The sequence below is a fragment of the Perissodus microlepis genome, chromosome 3 (assembly GCF_051167445.1).
Source record: "Perissodus microlepis isolate ML-2025 ecotype Zambia chromosome 3, ASM5116744v1, whole genome shotgun sequence".
In the NCBI taxonomy this organism is placed as follows: domain Eukaryota; kingdom Metazoa; phylum Chordata; class Actinopteri; order Cichliformes; family Cichlidae; genus Perissodus; species Perissodus microlepis.
In genome coordinates this window covers 3,446,509-3,467,281 of record NC_140463.1, presented here as the reverse complement: position 1 = coordinate 3,467,281, position 20,773 = coordinate 3,446,509, and the positions used below count along the sequence as shown (strand labels likewise).

Genomic DNA, 20,773 nt, shown 5'->3' with positions numbered 1-20,773 from the left:
CTACATGTTGGGAGATTGCACTGGCCCTGATTTTGGCTGCAGACACTCAGACACTTCCTGTCACATCTGTCACTGTGGAGCTCTTCTAAGCAACACCATCCAACCTCCACCTGCAGCAGCTTGCACTGTAAGCAGGAGAAGCTGGACAAAGTGTTACAGAGGGGCTGTAAACGCAGCAGCAGCTCTTCATTCTGCCTGCACATGTATCTGCTCCTGCTGGTTTCCTCTTGATTTGATGATTAACATATATTTCTGAAATATTTCCTCATATCCTAACATGCTGCAGCTCGTCCTCTGTGAGCGGTTGGTGTCTTGGCTCAGGTGATCAGTTTCTGTTTCAGGTCACTTTCTACATGCTGATCATAACATGCAGGTGACCTCAGTCAGAAGGATGATCCAAGTGTTCTGTTTACCTGTCTGCTGTGGTTTCTTACAGATACCAGACTGTATCAGCTTGGAGCCTCTGTCCAGAACTGTTGGCTGGTCACACAGATGAATAAGAAAAGTTCAAGGTCAAATGAGGAGAGAACTATCCCTGCAGTAGACAGCTCTGTGGCGATGTGTTTCAGTACAGTAGTTACTTTGTAGGTGATAACAGTCTTCCCTGGGTTAATGCACAGTTTTCACTATTCAACATCTGAGTAAAAATAGTTGATGTTGTGCTTTGATGATGAAGGTCCAAGAAAAGGAACATCAATATGTCCTGTACAGCGTAACACCCGCCTGTACTCACGGCATCAAAAACAATAATGTGTTTGTGTTTTTTTTTTAAGCCAAATAACTGTTTAAAGTGCAAGCAAGAATACACATGACTTACAAGAACCAGTAAACTAAGGATTCACATCTTTCCTCTGACAATGACAAAAAAGCACTAGCAAAACAAAAACAAGTACGAGCAGGCAACCAGGATGTTAACATTCTCTGACATAGGACCATGGAAACCAAACAGACCAAGACCAACGAGAGAGAGATTTCAAAAGGGGAGTTTATAACCTTATAGTACAGCATTCCAGGATTCTGTTTCAGTCACTGGGGTATCTGGTCACACAGCTCCACCTCTGTGGGAAGATGTCCAGTTTCAGTTGCAAACTTGCTGTCACTCTCCTCCTATTGTTTTTTTAGCTATCAATAGGAGTATTGTTAGAATAGTTTCTGTCGGGACTATAGGTCTATCTAGGTATAGATCCTAAAAGAGATGTGATTGGATTTAGTGGAGAAATAAGTTGGAGGATTTTGTCTGTTTCTTTTTTGATTCTTATCCAGAATCCTTGGATTAATGGACAATCCCAAAATGTATGTGAATAATCTCCTGTTTTCCCACATTTTCACCAACATAGTTCTATATCAGGTTCTTTATAATATGAGTAGATAACAAGAGCTGTATTAAAAATCTGAATGAAAATTTCCAGTCAAATTCTCTCCACAGTTGACTGTTTATTCCTTTGCGACAGCTTTTGCAGAGCTCTTCCCACACATACATCATCAGTAATTTTAACATTTAAGTTTAGTTCCCATTTCTCCTTAATACATCCCTATTTTAGCAGCATTTATTTATGAGCCTTTTGCATACATATCCATCTAAATCTTTAGAGGGGAGTTGGAACTGTTTCTGAAGCTGGTTAAATGACTCGAGCTCTGTTCCATTAAATACTTGATATATTGTATGAAGGCCTGGATTGGCCCACGTCTTAAAGCCACTGTCCCACACAGAAGGCTGGAATTCTAGATTGCCTCTCACTGGTACGGCCTTTGAAACAGATAAATGACTACAGATGCTTGTTTTCCACATCTTCAGAGTATGTTTTATCCAATCATGAATGCAAAGTTGGGTTTTTGACCAACTTTGCATTCATGAGAGGTAGTGTTAATAAGACATGTTCTTAGCTGTACTTTGTTCTATCTGGATCAAGATTTCTGGTCATTTCTAAGTTCGGCAGCCCCAGGCAGAGTGCCAAGTCTTATTCTGCGTCTCTTTTTCTGCCAAATGAATGTGGAGATTTGTGTATTTAGTATATCAAAGGTGGACAGAGGGACTCTTACAGGTAACGTTTGGAATAGAAACAAAAGACAAAGAAGGTTCATCCTCACCACTTTGGCTGCTCCAAGTAATGAAAGGACCAGAATATCCCATTGTGTTATGTCTTTCTTTATTTGTCAAATGAGCTTATTATAACTGGCTTTAAAAAATCACTGGGATGTTGCTGTGGGCCCACTCTTCTTTGAAAAATAGCTTTAATTCAAACACATCAGAGGGTTTTTCAGCATGAATGGCCTGTTTAAGGTCATGTCAAAGCAGCTCGGTCCAGACTTTGACTGACCAAACCTTCATTTTGCTTATTTGAGCCAGAGGTGGACTTGCTGCTGTGTTTCACATTGGTCTTTCACACAGGGCAGCTAGGTTTGGATAACTTTTCCCCCCTTAATTAATCATGATATCAAAACTTCTGTATTTACTCACATTATCTTTGTCTAATATTAAAATGACAATCTGTATGCTCGAGCTAGCACCACTCCCGTGCCAGAGGCAGTTCCCAGCATTTGGTCTCTGGCACAGGCTCAGGTGCCTGACAGGTGTACCCATCTGTCAGTAGAGAATGGCGGGGGAGGGGCAGCAGCACATTCCATTATTGGTTACTCTGTTGGCCCTCTGCCTCCATCCTTCAAGTATTGACTTTCCTTTGATATGAATCTAATGTCAACAGGTTTTGTCTGAGGGAACATTTGGAATGAACACTCACTGAATTAAGACATGAAACCAGCTCTCCTCTCAGAGTCCCTGAATACTAGCAGATCTTGGGAAGCCAAACCTCTCTGATGTATGTAGTATTATATAGACATATTCATTGTCCTTGTTTCAAATAATATGAACCAATAAAAAACAATTAACCAGTTTGATTGATGCTGAGTCTTCCCTCGGACTGGGGCTGTTGAACTTCAGGACACACATGGACACAATAAGCAGGAGGGAAGCTAGACAGGAAGTTGAAACTTATTTTCCATAATAAATCAGAAAGATGAAGGTTAAAAAAAAACACACGTATAAGATAGAGGGAAACATGATGCATGAGAAAAACGACATGGATTTACAGTAAAGTCAAAACACAGTGAGGACCCAGAGCAACAACACAAGCTGGCATCTGTCTCACTCCATAGATGAAAAGCACTGTCATGCCGCTTCACATCACTTCTGAATTCATCAACAAAGAAGAAAGCATTTGCAGACACTGAGAATAAAAATGCTAACACCACCATCATCCAGGGAGTGATGAGCTATAATCATGTTCTGCTTTGAAGCTCGAGCTGTCTGTCTGAGGAGACTGTAGGCAGAGCTGTGCTCTCTGGGCTGAAAACATTTTTCATTGACAAGGGAAATAAAACCCTGCAACAGATTTCAGACTTGTCCAGGGTGTACCCCCCTTTCACACTGTGGTAACTGGCATGGGTTCCAACCCCCCTGAATTGGATAAGTATAAGAACATGGATGGATGGATAGAATTCAAAGAAAAAAACAGAAATAGTTTTATTAACAGGTCATGAGAGGAGTTTTGTAAACTGGCTCATTTCTGACTAAAGACTGTGCAAAGAGCAGAGGCTCCATTTAACCCTAGAACACTATTGCCGGGTGATTTTCACCCGAGCAAATGTATTTGCATAATTTTCAATATGTTGCGTTTGTCTGAGTGTGGTGAGTCCCTGGTTAGCTTCAGCATTGTCTTTGACGTCTTTGAAGGCGTGGGTGTTTCCCTACCCCAATCCCGCTTTTTCCTACAGGCATGTGTTCGGGTAAATTTCACCCGGCAAAAGTGATAGAGGGTAAAGTAGGTTTTGGGTGGATTTCCCCCGGTTATAGTGTTAGTGTATAAAATCAGGCGATCTTGCCGCATTTCAAGGGTGACAACATTCAGGCTCACCATATTTACTGTCCCTCTTCAACTACAGCTGTCACCCTGTTGCAGGTTTAGTGTCTTTGGCATCCCAGCTAGTGAGTAACACATAGGCAAGGTTTGTTTAACTTGGCAATTGTTAGCTGATTAGATTTCTTTTTCTTTTCTTTTTTTTAAATCTAAAAGCTATGTTATGTAGCTAGCTGTGGCATGACCTTAGTGGGAACAATAAAAGCAAACAAAAGGGAGATCCCACAAGTGATGAAAGTTAAAGAAAATCACGTGCCAGGCTCCAGTGCATTTCTCTTTACCAAAGAACTAACCTTGGTGTCCTTCCTCCCTGACAAAGCTTCAAAAAAGAAGGTTGTACTGCTCCTGTCATCCATGCATACACAACCAAGCATAGGACCCACTCGTAAGCCTGAAGTGATTGAATTTTACAACAAAACAAAGGGAGGTTTTGATACTTTTGACCAAATGTGCGCTCACTATGGTTGTGGAAGAAAAACCAAGAGATGGCCCCTTTGCGTGTTCTATGGCATGATCAATGCTGATGTGATAAACTCATGGATCATTCACAATGAGAATGCAATGAAGAGAGGTGAAAACCAAATGCAGAGGAGGCTTTATATGCAGGCTTTGGCATTGGCACTCATCAAACCATGGGCAGAGCAGAGGCTCCCCTCTTCAAATCTGTCACGTCAACTCAGAGTCCTGATCTGTAGCGTGCTCGACGTCCCTACCCCTGGCACTCTTGAAGGTGAAGCAGGACCAGTGGCAGCAGAAAGCAGTGGTCCCTTAGTGAGGTGTGCTGACTGCCCCACAGGCTTGGACAGGAAGACGCGATACAGGTGCCATGTCTGCCGTCGACTGGTGTGTCCACGCCATTACTACCCTGTGTGTACTGACTGCATATAAGGAATAGGTAAGTAAGAGTGGTCCTGGAATTTGCATGTTATCCTTATTTAGTGCAGTAGTTATGAATAAATATCAACAAGTGGTGATTTCCAAGGGAATTCATATGGTAAAAAAATATTTTAGTCAACTGGTCATTTTTACCCACTCAAAAAATGCCATTTTTTGTTTCTCTCTCCTGCAGCTGTTGAACCTTCTCCCTGTATCATTAGCTGTCATCCATAGTGATGTTGTTGGTAATGGCAGTTTTACTGATGTTCAACCCAAGACAACTCTGAGTCTGCATGTTTGTGTTAAAGTGTGAACATCAAACTATATGCCAGTTTTTAAATTGTGTTAATAGGCCATGTAAAACCAGAGTTAAGATTAAAAACTATGTGCAATTTTTTTCCTGAATTGTTCCTATTGGTGGAAAAATATACCATGCCCACCAATCAAAACATTGCCATTGTTGTTCATCAAGAGACTTGTCAAAGCACATATGAAGACCAACCCCCCCTGCTCATTGGATCTGCTGCAGTTTGCATACCTGCTGAACAAGTCGACCAAGGATGCGATTTCCACTGCTCTTCACTCTTCCTCTCCCACCTGGAGAATAAAGATGCTTATGTCAATGCTGTCCATGCCGTTCATAGACAGCAGCTCAGCATTAAACACCATTATCCCCCCCAAAGCTGTTTGACAAACTCAAGGAGATAGGGGTTGCCTCCGTCCTGCCACCCTCATCACGTTCTACAGGAGCACCACAGAAAGCTTCAATGGTCAATGGTAACTTTATTGTCCCTAATGGGGAATTGGTTTGCAGTATGTCCATAAAAAACAAACAGACAACCAAACACATCACATACACACACACGAATAATATAAGCCTGAGAAAACAACCTAGATTTTATCATCAAAAAAGTGCAATGTGCAACGGCAACAACACTCATGGTTTAGTGTTATTAGCTATGATAATAGCAGTAGGTACAAAAGACAGTCTATGTCTCTTTGTCTTCACTGCAGGCACTTTATAATGATGATCAAGCAGTTGAAAATCATTAAAGAGACGATGATCTGAACACAACAAGACAGAGGTTGCCTTCCTCAGCACCTGCCTATTATAAAAGTCCACAAGCTGGACCTGAGACCTCCCTGGAACCTGACCAGCCACATTAACCAGGTTGCTAAGTCTGGTCTTATTATTCAGGGACATATTACCGTACCAGGCAATGATACAGAAGGTTAAAACAGATTCAATAAAACTTTTATAAAAAAGAGACATCATTTTAGATGAAACATTAAAACCTCTCAACCTCCTTAAAAAGTACAGTCTTTGTTGAACCTTTTTCACTGTAGCAGCAAGATGTGACTCAAAGGACAGAGTCTTATCAAGAACAACCCTCAAATACTTATAACTGTCCACCAGTTCAATGCCTGCACCATTTACCACTGTTAGCACAGGTTGGGGGGATGTCGTCCTGAAGTCAATAACCATGTCCTTGGTTTTCAAGGTGTTGATCTTTAAGAAGGACTGATCACACCACGAAACAAACTCATCCACAACAGGCCCATGGGAATCCTCTTCACCATGAAGGAGGCTTACAATGACTGTGTCATCTGCGTATTTAATGGAATGCCTGTAGGCCTGTTGGCCTGTGTACTGCGACAGTCATTAGTGTACAAAATATACAGTAGAGGAGAGAGACAACAACCAGTAGAAGAGTGCAGCTGTTTGGAGAAACAGCCGTTTACTCTCACACACTGAGATCTGTCAGTTAAAAAGTCTAAAATCCAACCAACGAGATTAAAATCAAGTTTAAACTGGTTAAGAAGTTTATCAACTAAAAGATGTGGCTGGATAGAATTAAAAGCTAAAGAAAAATCAATAAATAAGAGCCGAGCATGAGCTTTGGCGCCATCAAGATGGCGATAGAGGAAGTTCAACAGAGTGACCACTGCATCATCAACACCTCTACGAGGCCTGTATGCAAATTGTAGTGGGTCTATAAACTTCTCTACTTGCTGCAGGATCTCCTTCCTCACAAGTTTTTCAAAGGACTTCATCACTAAGGATGTTAGAGCGACAGGCCTAAAATCATTTAATGATGTAGGTTTTGTGGTCTTAGCAACTGGAGAAATAATTGATTTTTTCCATGCCTCTGGAACCTTCTTTTGCTGAAGAGATAAAAGAAAGATGTAATAAAAAAACACTGCATAATTGCTCAGCACATGTTCTAAGCACCTGGCCACATATATTATCCGGACCTGAACTTTTATTAGTCTTAGTCTTATTTGGGCTTTTTTTCATTTCTGATCTGATCTCCTTCCTAATTTCTCTAACTTTCAAGATATTCCCTTCAATAAAAGCTTTTTTCCTTTCATGAATCAGCCTCATAAGAGCTTTGGAAGACCATGGTTTGTTATTAGGGAAAAAATGCACAACCTTTGAAGGGATAATCATGTCTTTGCAAAAGGAGATGTAGCTGCAGACAACGTCAGTGAGTTCATTAATGTCTCTACATGATTCTATCATCGGAACATCTCTCCCTCTGCTCGAGGACATCTTCCACAAGCACTGCATCAGCAAGGCCTCCTGCATCGTGCTTGACCCCTTGCATGGACTTTTTTCTCTCGTTCCATGTGGCAGACGCTATCACAGCATCGGGGCCCAATCCTTCAGACTGCAGATAGCTTTTCCAACAAGCCATCAGACTCTTGAACTCCTTACCTGCTCTCCCACTCCCCCTCACCACACATACCCACACAGACTGTTAACTGACTGTATTACACTCAATACTACTGCATTTATAATGTAAATACTGCTCTATTGACATTCTAAAGAATTCTGCTCATGTTTACTAGCTGCTTGGTTTATTGGTCACTTTAAATCATTAAACTGTAAATTGTAGATTTCAAATTCTAATTTCTTTTGGTCCTTTAATCCTTAGTCTCAAGTGTATATTTATTTTCTTATTCCTTTTATATCTGTTTGTTTGGTTTTTTGTACTGATGTAACTGGAGGTTTGTCATCTCATGTCTCTATATACTGCACTGTATATAACTGAGCTCACAATAAAGTTTACTTTGACTTGACTTGTTTAGGAACAGGAGCAAGTTTTAGGAGTGAGCGCAGTGTAAACGCTGTCTCCAGGTGGAAAACAGGAGGAGTGATACACCTCCTGCTTTCAGGCCTGCAGGTAACAGGCTGTGATGTTCCCCTTTATCTGATAGAAAGAAACTATTTTTTTGTATTGGCACAAATAATTTGTGTGAAATCCTATTTGATGCAGAACACCTGATTGTTCTGTAAACAGTTTTAAATGGTTATCAAAAAATACTTTAGCTGCATTTTTAGGTAAATAGCTGAAAATAACTTTGTTATTCACAAAACTTGTGCATAGGTTTTTAAACTGTACGATTTATATTTGAAGTTGAAAATAAAATATAATTAATTAAACATGTTTGTGGTTGTTACAGTAAAAAAACAACTTTTTTTCTATTCAGAGTTTATGGGGTTTTTTTTTGTCTGATTTTAGATCAGTTGTGTTAATACAGTATGTCAAAATGAAAAAAATGACAGTAAATTCTGACATGTGAGGTTGTGCTGAAAAGAATGATACCAAACAAGGCAAAGTAAATAGTTTTTAAAGGTGAAATGTAGAGGAAACATCAAAAGCAGTCAAAAACGGCTGATTATACCCTGGACCCCAGAGGGTTACCCACTGTTTTCTAAGTAACGCAATAGTTACTTTTTCTAGTAATTAGTTACTTTTAAAATATTGTAACTCAGTTAAAAACTCAGCTACTTTGTTGAAGAAGTACCTACTAAGTATAACTAATTACTTTTTGAAAGTAACTTGGCCAACACTGCTGATGTTGACCTCTCCCAGTTTGAGTTCTGACTCACTGTCCAATCAAAGCTCTTTGTTTCTCTCCTCACTTTCTTCCAGCAAAGTTTAATCACGGCTCATGTTGAACCATCTTGATCACATCACTGTAAACTTGTCCAGTCATTTTCACTCCATTTTATTTATATTGTGCCAAATCAAAACCTCAAGGTACAGAAAGAAAACCTGAAGACTAATCCACTGTGAGCTGTGGTTGGGAGGCCTGTGCAGTCTGAGCATGATGCTGGATACTGGTTAACTTGTACCTGTGTGTATCTAGGACAGCTTTTATTGTGGAGGTGCCTCCTGTCAGAGTGGTACAGCTTCCTGTTGAGAGTCTCCTGAGAGGAGGGTGAGGTCCGAGGCAGTGAGGAGCTCTGTAACGGGACTGTGAGGATGAAAATGAGGCTGCTGTCTGTGATCCTGCTGCACGGTAAGAAGAGCTTCCCACCTCTGATCCATCACACACTCTGAAGGAGCTGCTTTTTCAGTGTGTGTGTCTCCTTTACACAAACACACAGAGATGTTTGCAGGGTTTATGTTCAGCCTCCGTGTGCTTGGACTTTCTGAAAGTTTCTAAAATACCACAGGTGTGGTGGACAGCGGGTTTGTTCCTTTGGGTTTCTAACCTGGATCAGAGTGTGTGTGCATGAACTTCAGTTGACTCTGAACTCTGTTAGAGAGTCTGCAAACTTTGAGCTCATCCACATGTAAATGCTCGTTTAGAGCAGTGAGCACAGAGTTTGGAAAAACTTCTTCCAGAGAGAAGGTTGTCATAAACTCTGCTTCTGTGCACACAAGTCTTTATGCATCAGAGCTGTGTGCCTTTATTTGGCTTCATGCTACATGTGCTTTGTTATTGTTTACAGGCTTTATTGATCAGCACCTTCATCTGACAGTGCTGGAGATCGATTTTGTGCATTTTATGTAAAAAGACTCTGTTTTTTTTTTTTTTTCAAAGGGGAAAGTCTGCACGTTCATGTGGACACAAGCCTGTTCATGTCAGGGTGATGCGGGGGCGGGATTGACGGTTTCTAATGAAAAGGACAGAAAGAGAAAGAGAAGGATGAGACCGTTACACTGATAATCCAGACGAGTCTCCACTAGTCTGTACTTGTCAAAACTGGCATCTTACATCATGAAACTGTTCTTACACTGTTGTTTTATAACCCGTTCAAAACACTGACATGAGTCCACTATCAGATAAGATCATTAGTAATCTTCACTAAAGCTGTTTCTGTGCTGTGAAGAAACCTGACTGAAACTCTTCAAATAAGCCATTCCTCTGCAGATGATCTGTTAGCTGTTTGACAACTACTCTTTGATATAAAGGGAAGGTTGGATACTGGCGTATAATTGGCTAAGGCTCTAGAGCAGCGGTCCCCAACCCCTGGGCCACAGACTGATACCAGCTTCGAGAGTTGAGGCTCAGGTGTGAAATTTATGGTTTTCAGGGTTTTTATCTTTATATTTGTATCATTTTTATCAGTAACTCGGTTTCCATGGGTCTTTTCCTGTGTGTTATGACCAAATCTTCTATTTTAGGTACTGGTACTGGTTTTATTTTGTTGCATTTATCCGCAACACCTTAAAGGGCGGCCCGTAAAAACATTGTCGGACAGAAACTGCTCCGTGGCTCAAAAAAGGTTGGGGACCGCTGGTCTAGAGAGTAAAGGTTTAACTACAGCCATGTTGAAGGCCTGTGGTGCTTAGCCGATCATTAGAGATAGGTTAATGGCTACCCTGGGTAACGAAATTCTTATAATCGAACTGGAAAAATGTGGGTTTAGGGGTGTAGTACTGGATTGGATAAAAAGCTATGTGATGGATTGACAGCAATATGTACAAATAAATGAGTTTAAATCTAAACTGGTGAATATTGAATGTGGAGTACCTCAAGGATCAGTATTGGGTCCAAAAATATTTACTGTGTATATAAATGATATTTGTAAAGTATCGAAGTTACTAAAATATTTGCAGATGATACCAATATACTTTGTTGAGGTGTGGAATTGCAAGAGGTTTTGGACGTGATCGCACAGGAGTTAAAGATATTAAAGAAGGGGTTAGATAAAAAGAAAATGTCATTAAATTTAAATAAAACTAAATGTATGTTATTTGGAAATTATAAGAAAACATTGATAATGTATATCTAGAAAGGGTTAATGCCATAACATTTCTTGGTGTGATCATTGATCATAAGGCCTGTTGGAAATCACACATCACTTATGTGAGGGTAAAGTTAGCTCGGGGCATTGCTGTCTCGGGGAAAGCAAAACAGTTTCTGGATAGGAAAACATTGTACATGCTATATTATGCTTTACTAATACCATATATGAGTTATTGTGTAGAGATTTGGGGAAATACATATAAAAGTAATATTCAGACTATAATAATAATGCAGAAAAGGGCTATTAGATTAATAAATCAGGAGGGGTATAGGGCTCACACAAACACACTCTTTATTAAGACGCAAGCTATAAAATTCCAGGATCTGGTGAAGTTTAAAACAGTGCAAATAATATATAAGGCAAGGAAAGGGATGCTCCCAATGGAAATAAGTAAATGGTTCTTAGAGAGAGAAGGGAGGTATAATTTTAGAGGGAAGTGGAATTTAGAAATACAAAGAGTAAGAACAACATTGAAAAGATTCAATTTTCAATAGCGGGAGTTAAATTCTGGAATGAGTTAAAAGAAGAAATAAAGGTCAGTAGGGATATAAACAAGTTTAAAATAAAACTCAAAAAAAGAAATTTTAAATAAGTATAAGAATGAAGAAAATGCAATTAACCCAACACAGCAGTCAAAGTGATGTTTATTTTCATTTGCAAATCAGTAAATCTAAATATAGTTTTACTTGAATATGAGAAAAAAAATGTGTGTGTGTGTTCTAAGTTGAAACCATTGTATGAGTTTTTGTTGTTCAAATTTAGATAGAATGATGAAGAAATGATTAAGATGTCAACCTAAGGGTCAGAGCTAAATAAGTATATACTTCTGCCTACTCCCTTTCAAACAACTGCATGGGATGATATTATGAAATGTTGGTGAATGTATGTGTTTGAAATAAAAATGAACTGAACTGAACTAAAATATTATCACTTCTGTAGTTGGGTAAATATCTGGTGTATCACCAATAATGATTGAAATTATAAACTAACACCCTTTTCAAATGCTATCTGCTCTACATCATCATCATGTTGCCCAAGAGGAATCTAATCCGTCACCATGCCTGTTCACTAAGAGATGAGCAGCTTTATGATGGCGCTGTCTGTGATGACATGAGATTATGATGGTCCATTTTATGTCTAATGTCTTTTCAGATTTAATAATAATAATAATAATAATGGATTGCATTTATATGGCGCTTTTCTAGGCACCCAAGGCACTTTACAATTCCACTATTCATTCACTGGTGGAGGCAAGCTACAGTTGTAGCCACAGCTGCCCTGGGGCAGACTGACAGAGGCGAGGCTGCCGTATCACGCCATCGGCCCCTCTGGCCAACAGGCGGTAGGCAGTAGGCGAAGTGTCTTCCCCAAGGACACAACGACCAGGACAGAGAGAGGGGGATCAAACCGGCAACCTTCCAGTTACAGATGAGCTTCCCAACCCCCTGAGTCACGGTCGTCCCATATTTAGATTAAAGCACTGCTTGCCTTACTCGTCCAGACAGAGCACCACACTCCATGGATGGAGTGTGGAGCAGAAGTCCTTCCCTTTAAATCTAAGCTCTCTACGTCCTCTCATGTGCTTCTCTCTTATCTTTCTCCATCTCTGAGTGAAGTTAGCTCTCTTTCTTTCCTCTCTTTGAAATACAGCAGCTGGATCGTTAACTGTAACACACTGTGCGACAAACTGCACACAAACAGTTTGTGTGTTTGCTGATGTTTGTTGTGCTCATAGAAACGCTGCATTTGAAATGACCTGACATATAATAAACCGTTACTCCCTTTATGCTCGCTCCTCTTCAGCAGGGCTAGCTAGATGCTGAAGTACTGTGACTTACTGCCCCGCCCACTTTTACCCGAGTGTGCACTTAATTACAGTAACGAAGTATTTTTACTTTGCTAATGCCCACCTCTGTTGATGAATCATGCAGGATTTAAGAGAATGAAGCTCGTACACCAGGGGTGTCAAACTCCAGCCCACGAGAGCTGGTGTCCTGCAGGTTTTAGATCTCACCCTGGGTCAACACACCTGAATCCAATGATTATTTCATTACCAGGCCTCTGGAGAACTTCAAGACATGTTGAGGAGGTGTTTTAGCTATTTAAATCAGCTGTGTTAGATCAAGGACACATCTGAAACCTGCAGAACACAAGGCTTGGAGTTCCCCACCCCTGTAGTACACAGTCACACTTTCTCTGAACCTCAGTGACCTCTGACCTTCAGTGACCTCTGTCCTCCTGTTGCAGGTGTGTGTGTGCTGCATCTCTCTGCACTGACTGTTTCTGCAGGTGAGTCGATGGAAGTGAAAACCATCAGTGAGACTCCAACAAGAACACAAATACATTTAGTCTGTCTGTGTATCTGTCTGCCCTTCAGTCTCTCTGAGTGTAACTCCAGATCACAAGCAGTTCTTCAGTCATGGTGCTCTAGCGATTCTGTCTTGTGATGATGATGATGATGAACAAAGAGTTGATGGATGGACAGTGAAGAGGACCAGAGGAGGAGTCACTGAGAGGTGTGGAGCAGCTGAAGGCCTTGTTCTTAAAAATTCTCTGTGTCAACTCAAGTTGCGTAACCCCTCTGATGGAGCTTACTTCTGTGAAAGCCCATCTGGACAGCGTAGTGATGAAGTCAGCATCATTGTTTCAGGTACAGATGTTCCAGCTGTGTCTGTATGACTCTGTGTGTTGGTGGAAGTCTGTCTCTGTATCACTCTGTTTGTGTCTCTGTTGGTCAGCTGGTTCCCTGATGTTGGACATCCCTTCATCTCCTGTGTGGACAGGAAGTAATGTGACTCTGCTCTGTCAAACCAGAGATGGTGAACCAGGGAACTCTTATTTCTATAAAGATGGGGATATGATTGGATCTGATCTTGAAGGAACGTTGACTCTCACTAATGTTCAGAAGTCTGATGAAGGTCCCTACTCATGCTCAGCTGGTGTTGATCAGTCTCCTAAAAGCAGACTGACAGTCAGAGGTCAGTGCAATGATCTTTCTTATTCAACCTCTTTTCCTGGACTTTAGTAGAAATGTCAAACAGATCAATGAAAGGTGGTAGGTTATATCTTACTTTATCGATACATGTTCTCTTAATGTATTCAGGTCACATAAACTAGCAGAGCCAGAGAAAATTATCCCATCATTACAAAGGTTTTGAACAAAGAAGTCCATCTTCACTGTGGTGGCACAAAACCTCTATTTGACTTTAAAACACTGCTGGATTTACTAAAGAGACTCAGTGTCAGGTTGTGACTGACAGATGTGAACATTAGTTTCTTTTCAGGCCCATGTTTCTCTTTCAAGAGGAGAATATTTGAATGAATCACACAAATGTGAGTCACTAAGGTTTTAAGTGTACACCTTACTGTAAATTGCACTGAAGCAACCACAGAGAAAAGCACATCTTATAGCTGCTGTGAAAGATACAGGGAGTCTGTTTGGAATGAGACCATCTCCTCTGCTGATCGAGCCCACCACAGTTGACATACCTGTCCTTTGGTATTTTAGGCAGGCTTGCAGTCATGTGTGTGAGGGGAGTACAGGAGAGGAATCAGAACGCAGCCATGTGGAGCTGCTGTCCTGAGAGACTCAGAGAATAGTGGATATTGTATTCGAGCAATTTTGCAGTGAATATGCAAAAGTTTAATCAGGTAGAATCACTCGTTCCAAGCGTCTGCAGTTGATCCTGATCTAAATCATTTATTCTATAATGCTGATTTCTGTCAGCGGTCTTGAGATGAATATGAGGGAAGAAGATGGGTACGCCCAGACCGTCACTGCACTCCTCTCCTCTCCATCCTGTGCCTGATAAAGTCCATAAATAAAGACTTTCATGACAGATAGTCTCAGTTTATCCTCTTCTACAGGAGGCGACACAGGAAAACCTGAAGCTCATTTCTTTAGTCTTTCAAGAATTCAGACAGCTCTGTCTATCAGTGAGGAAGCTTCCACAGACTACTGGAACTGATGAACTGACCAGATAATAAACTGACTGAACCATCTTTGTCATTGTTCCTGCAGATCCTCCCACAGATCCTCCTCCTAATGTAAAAGCTCCTCCTCCTACTACCCCTAAAACACCCACTCATGCTCCCAGTACATCAAGCCCCCAAACTACCAAGAAAAAAATCCCTCCTGCTAACAGTAAATCAAAAGAGGAAGATGAGGAGGTCGAGTTCGACTACACCTGGTCCCTAACCTATGGCGATTTTGTCCGTGCCTGGTTCTGGTATTAGTTCTGCTCCTTTGGAGGAAGCTAAAAGGTAAGACGTGTGTCAGTTGTTCGACAGAGCACAAACATGTGTGTGTCAGGAAAGGTCAAAGGTCACCAGATCTGAGCGGAAATCACTGATGTTTGTCTCTGAACAGGAAAGTGAGGACGCACTCTGCCTTATGGAGGACCTTCATCCTACTGTCTCTGATTGGCTGCTGTTCTGTGACATCATTGGCCCCTCCTGAAGCTCCAGTAACCAGTATAATAGCAGGGGGTGTGTCTTCAGAGTGTCAGCTTTGCTGTTGTATCTTTACTGTCGGCCTGGGATTTTTCATGTTTGGTCTTATTATGCAGCACTTTGTGGTTGTTTTTAAAACTGATTTTAAGTAAAATATTTTGGGATGTTTAAAGGTTTTCCTGCAGCTCTGCAATGACTTGTATTTTCAGACATGACAACTGTGACTGTGTGTGTATTACACAGGTTTTGCGCTGTAATAATAAACTATTAAAGTTTCTCACCACAAACACATTAATGTCCAAGTCTTTGTTCAAGACTGCTGGAGAACAGCTGGTCTCCAAGCACAGCACCATGACAGGGTGGCAGTCAGTAGAAAAAACAGAAGATGTTCCTGCTCATCAGTGGGATGATATGTGATTAAGACTGTTAAATGAATGTTAATCCAGCCACTGGCCACGCCCACACTGCCTCAGCTCACCATCATCCATCCATCTTCATCCGCTTTATCCGAGGCCGGGTCGCGGGGGCAGCAGCCTAAGCAAAGAGGCCCAGACCTCCCTCTGCCCAGCCACCTCCTCCAGCTTATCCGGGGGAACACCAAGGCGTTCCCAGGCCAGCCGAGAGATATAATCCCTCCACCGTGTCCTGGGTCTGCCCCGGGGCCTCCTCCCGGTGGGACATGCCCGGAACACCTCACCCAGGAGGCGCCCAGGGGGCATCCTTGTCAGATGCCCGAACCACCTCAGCTGGCTCCTTTCGATGTGGAGCAGCAGCGGCTCTACTCTGAGCCCCTCCCGGATGGCCGAACTTCTCACCCTATCTCTAAGGGAGAGGCCAGCCACCCTTCGGAGGAAGCTCATTTCTGCCGCTTGTATCCGCGATCTCGTTCTTTCGGTCACTACCCACAGCTCGTGGCCATAGGTGAGGGTAGGGACGTAGATCGACCGGTAAATTGAGAGCTTCGCTTTTACACTCAGCTCCCTCTTCACCACGACGGACCTGTGCAGCGTCCGCATTACTGCAGCTGCAGCCCCAATCCGTCTGTCGATCTCCGGCTCCCTTCTCCCATCACTTGCGAACAAGACCCTGAGATACTTGAACTCCTCCACTTGGGGCAGGAACTCATCCCCGACCCGGAGTGGGCACTCCACCCTTTTCCGGCTGAGAACCATGGCCTCAGATTTGGAGGTGCTGATCTTCATTCCCGCTGCTTCACACTCGGCTGCGAACCGTTCCAGTGCGAGCTGGAGGCCCTCACCCGATGAAGCCAACAGAACCACATCATCCGCAAAAATCAGAGATGAGATTCTGAGGCCACCAAAGCGAAAGCCCTCCGCCACTTGGCTGCACCATCATGTTTGCTGTAAAATGTTTTAAAGGTAAAATATGATTTCTTCAATTAAGAAATTTTTATCTAAACCACACAAGGTAACAGCTTAGAAATCCCCACCTACTCCTCTCTAGAGAACACAGTTATAAAGCATCTAAATGGGAGAGGCCAAGTTTCTGCATTGTATAAATTATTTATGAAAAATTCCAAAGAATCAACACAGTCTATTTTAGAGGCTTGGAGGAATGATTTGCAAATGGATATATCTGATGATGAGTGGTATAAATCATGCTCCTTGGCCCAGAGTCAGACAATTAATGTGCAATCTCGACTACTTCAATATAAATGGTTAACAAGACAATATCTTACACCGTCAAAAATGCATCATTTTAATTCAAACATCCCAGACACCTGTATTAAGTGTGGAGTGGACAGGGGCACTTTATTTCACTGCATATGGGAGTGTCCACATGTGAAAATCTTTTGGGAAAAGGTAATAAATCTGTTGAGTCAAATTATTGGTGATGTGATTCCACTTCATCCTTCATCCTATGTACCCGAATAATTTTGTACCTGCTGCAAATAATAGAGCTCTGTTAACGATTGGACTTTTGGAAGCCAAGCACTGTATTGGTATGTGTTGGAAAAATCCAAAAATATGTGGAGTATCTCAATGGCTTAATGGACTGACATCTATACTATCTATGGAGAAAATAACTTATACATTAAGAAATAAACTGGACAAGTTTTGGGCTATATGGTCAAAATTCTACAACTTTCTGGAGAACTGCAGCGTACACACTGTGGACTTAACAGCCTGAAACTCTAACTTGATTTGTATATCTGTCCTTCCCTTCTGTTATGGTTTGCTTTGTTTTTGTTTCTATTACTATGTTGTTTCTGTTGTTGTTGTGGTATTTTTTTTTATTTTTTTATTATTTTTTTAATGTTCACGGTGCACCATGTAAAACCGGTTAAAACCAATAAATAAATGTTTAAAAAAAAAAAAAAAAAAAGGTAAAATATGACGTCTTTCGATCTGGTTTACTTCCTGGAGGGTGCTAACTTTCTTCAGTGTCTCTGAGTCATGTTGATGATGGGCAGTGAGGAGGACCGAATAAAACACATAACACATTGTAAATGTGATACCCGCTAAGATCATTTCCTTTAACTTTGATGATGTTTTCATTTTAAAATCCCTAAATTCACTAGTTTAAACTAGAGGCCTGGTATCATAACTGTAGTGTGAGCGGTGTCTGCCTGTACTGTACGTGAGCTTAAAGCCCCATCTTTCTTCTTCTACTGGAATGTCTGTGAAGGTTCTCAGTCATCCAGGTCATCGTAGTCAAAGGAGCTTGCAAAGAAAAGCGTCTGGACTTCTTTAAGTTTACCTGAAGACGTTTCACCTCTCATCCGAGAAGCTTCTTCAGTTCTAAGGTCAAATGGTGGAGAGTCCCAGATATAAACCTAGTGGGAGTATCCCCCCACAGAGGGACAAAAGGACCCCCTGATGATCTTCTAATCGCCTGAGCCAAGGTGTGAAACTGGGTGTGGGTCCCAATCAGCCAGAGTTTCGGGTGTGTTCATTGTGAAACCTGGCCCCACCTTATCATGCGAATTCCTGAGGTCAGATGGCCCAGGATGTGAGTGGGCGTTAAGGCGTCTGGGAAGGGATCTCAAAACTGGATTATAGATGGCAGAGAGTTGGTGTCGTAAACCCCCGCCTCTGTTCAAAGATGGTCGCTCACAGTGGACATAGATGGCTTCTTTCACTCCTCTTTCAAACCATCTGTCCTCTCTGTCCAAAATGTGAACATTGGCATCCTCGAAAGAGTGTCCTTTATCCTTAAGATGCAGATGGACTGCTGAGTCTTGTCCTGTGGAGGTGGCTCTTCTGTGTTGTGCCATGCGCTTGTGAAGTGGCTGTTTGGTCTCTCCAATGTAGAGGTCTGGGCATTCCTCGCTGCACTGTACAGCATACACCACATTGTTAAGTCTGTGTTTTGGCGTTTTGTCTTTCGGGTGAACCAGTTTTTGTCTGAGCGTGTTGCTGGGTCTGAAATGCACCGGGATGTCATGCTTGGAGAAAACTCTCCTAAGTTTTTCTGATACACCGGCTACATAGGGGATGACAATGTTGTTGCGTCTGTCCTTCTTATCCTCCCTCGTTGGTGTCTGGTCTTCTTTTCTGTGCCTCTTTGCTGACTTTAAGAACGCCCATTTAGGATGGCCGCACGTTTTGAGTGCTTCCTTTACATGTGTGTGTTCCTTCTTTTTTCCTTCAGGCTTAGAGGGAACATGTTCTGCCCGGTGGTGTAGGGTCCTAATTACTCCAAGTTTGTGTTCCAAAGGGTGATGGGAGTCAAAGAGGAGGTACTGGTCCGTGTGTGTGGGCTTCCGGTAAACTTCGATGTTGAGTTTGCCATTCTCTTCAATGTGCACAGCGCAGTCCAGGAAAGGCAAACAGTTGTCCTTTGTGTCTTCCCTGGTGAACTTGATGTTTTTATCCACAGCGTTAATGTGCGCAGTGAAGGAGTCCACTTCTTGTGTCTTGATTTTGACCCAGGTGTCGTCCACATATCTGTACCAGTGGCTGGGTACTCTTCCTTTGAAAGAGCCAAGAGCCTTCCTTTCCACTTCCTCCATGTAAAGGTTGGCTACAATAGGTGACACGGGGGAGCCCATGGCACAGCCATGTTTTTGTCTGTAAAAGCCTTCGTTGTATTTGAAATATGTAGTGGTGAGGCAGAGGTCTAACAGTGTGCAAATCTGATCGGGTGTGAAGTTGGTCCTGTCCTCCAAGGAGCTGTCTTCTTGTAGTCGTTTTCGGACAGTCTCCACGGCCTCCGTGGTGGGTATGCAAGTGAAGAGAGAGACTACATCAAAGGACACCATGGTTTCATCTGGATCCAGGGTAAGTTTCTGGACCTTGTCGGTGAAGTCGGTGGAGTTCTTGATGTGGTGTGGGGTGTTCCCCACAAGAGGAGCAAGGATGGTAGCAAGGTGTTTAGCAATGTTATAAGTGGCTGAGTTTATGCTACTGACTATGGGTCTGAGTGGGACAGCTTCCTTGTGGATTTTAGGAAGTCCGTAGATGCAGGGTATGGCATCCCCTGGGTAAAGGCGGTGATATGTAAGGCGGTCAATGATTTTGTCCTTTTCAAAGTCTTGAAGGCAAGCTATAACTTTCTTTTTGTAGCTGCTTGTGGGGTCTCGCTTTAAGGCTTCGTAGGTATTGTTGTCACTGAGGAGAGTAGTGATCTTTGTATGGTAATCTGTAGTGTTTAGGACCACGGTGCATCTTCCCTTATCAGCTGGTAAAACAGTGATGTTGTGGTCTTTGCTCAGGGAAGCGACGGCCTTCTTTTCCTGTATTGTGAGGTTGGATGGAGGGACTTTGGCACTGGAGAGCGTGGCTGAGACTTTCATCCTGATTTGCTCTGCTTCTGTCTGTGATAATTTATTAATCCGTATGGCAGATTCTGTGGCTGTGATGAGGTCCACTATGGGCAACTGTTGTGGAGAAATGGCAAAATTGAGTCCTTTGGCTAATACTCTCTTTTCAGGTTCAGTGAGAATCCTGTCTGAAAAGTTCTTAACCCATTTCTCCTGACTGACTTCAGGTGTGTTTTCTTCTCTGGGTTGTGTAGGTTCAGGATGAGGAGTGTGTGTTTTTGAAAGCAAGGTGTGAAATTTCCTGCGTTGTCTTTCTTTTCCTTTAGAGTGTTGGGCCCGCTGAGCCTTGTCCACAAACTTGTAAACCTCTTCTAAGATTGGAGAGGGTAGAAGGATTTCCAGTTCCTGCAGGGTCTGGCTGATCTTGATCTGGAGGGCATCTATGGTGAAATGGACCTGTCTTATCCTTTCACTTAAAAGGTGATTTTGTGCTCTCTGTAGAATCAAGTCTGCTCTGTATCCCCTGACAGTGGATCCAAGGCGCAGGCTCTTAGGAACAACTCTGCTTTGTCTACATCTTAGGTTGAAACGGAGATGGTTCCTATAATCCGCTAGTTTCCTTGATTCCCTTTCATACTCCCGCACCAGTTGAAGGGTGTTCCTCCCAAAATGTACGGCAATATGTCTGTGAAGGTTCTCAGTCATCCAGGTCATCGTAGTCAAAGGAGCTTGCAAAGAAAAGCGTCTGGACTTCTT

At 42.2% G+C, this 20,773-nt stretch overlaps 1 protein-coding gene across 1 annotated transcript; it reads left to right on the top strand.

Moving 5' to 3' along the window:
- Positions 1–9,000: 9,000 nt before the first annotated feature.
- Positions 9,001–15,801, top strand: LOC146389469 (uncharacterized). Its single transcript, XM_084911595.1, has 6 exons — positions 9,001–9,101; positions 13,087–13,128; positions 13,217–13,489; positions 13,578–13,817; positions 14,861–15,102; positions 15,209–15,801. The coding sequence occupies exons 1-5, from the start codon at positions 9,065–9,067 to the stop codon at positions 15,073–15,075; spliced, it is 807 nt and encodes a 268-aa protein (XP_084767721.1). The 5' UTR covers positions 9,001–9,064; the 3' UTR covers positions 15,076–15,102; positions 15,209–15,801.
- Positions 15,802–20,773: the final 4,972 nt, after the last annotated feature.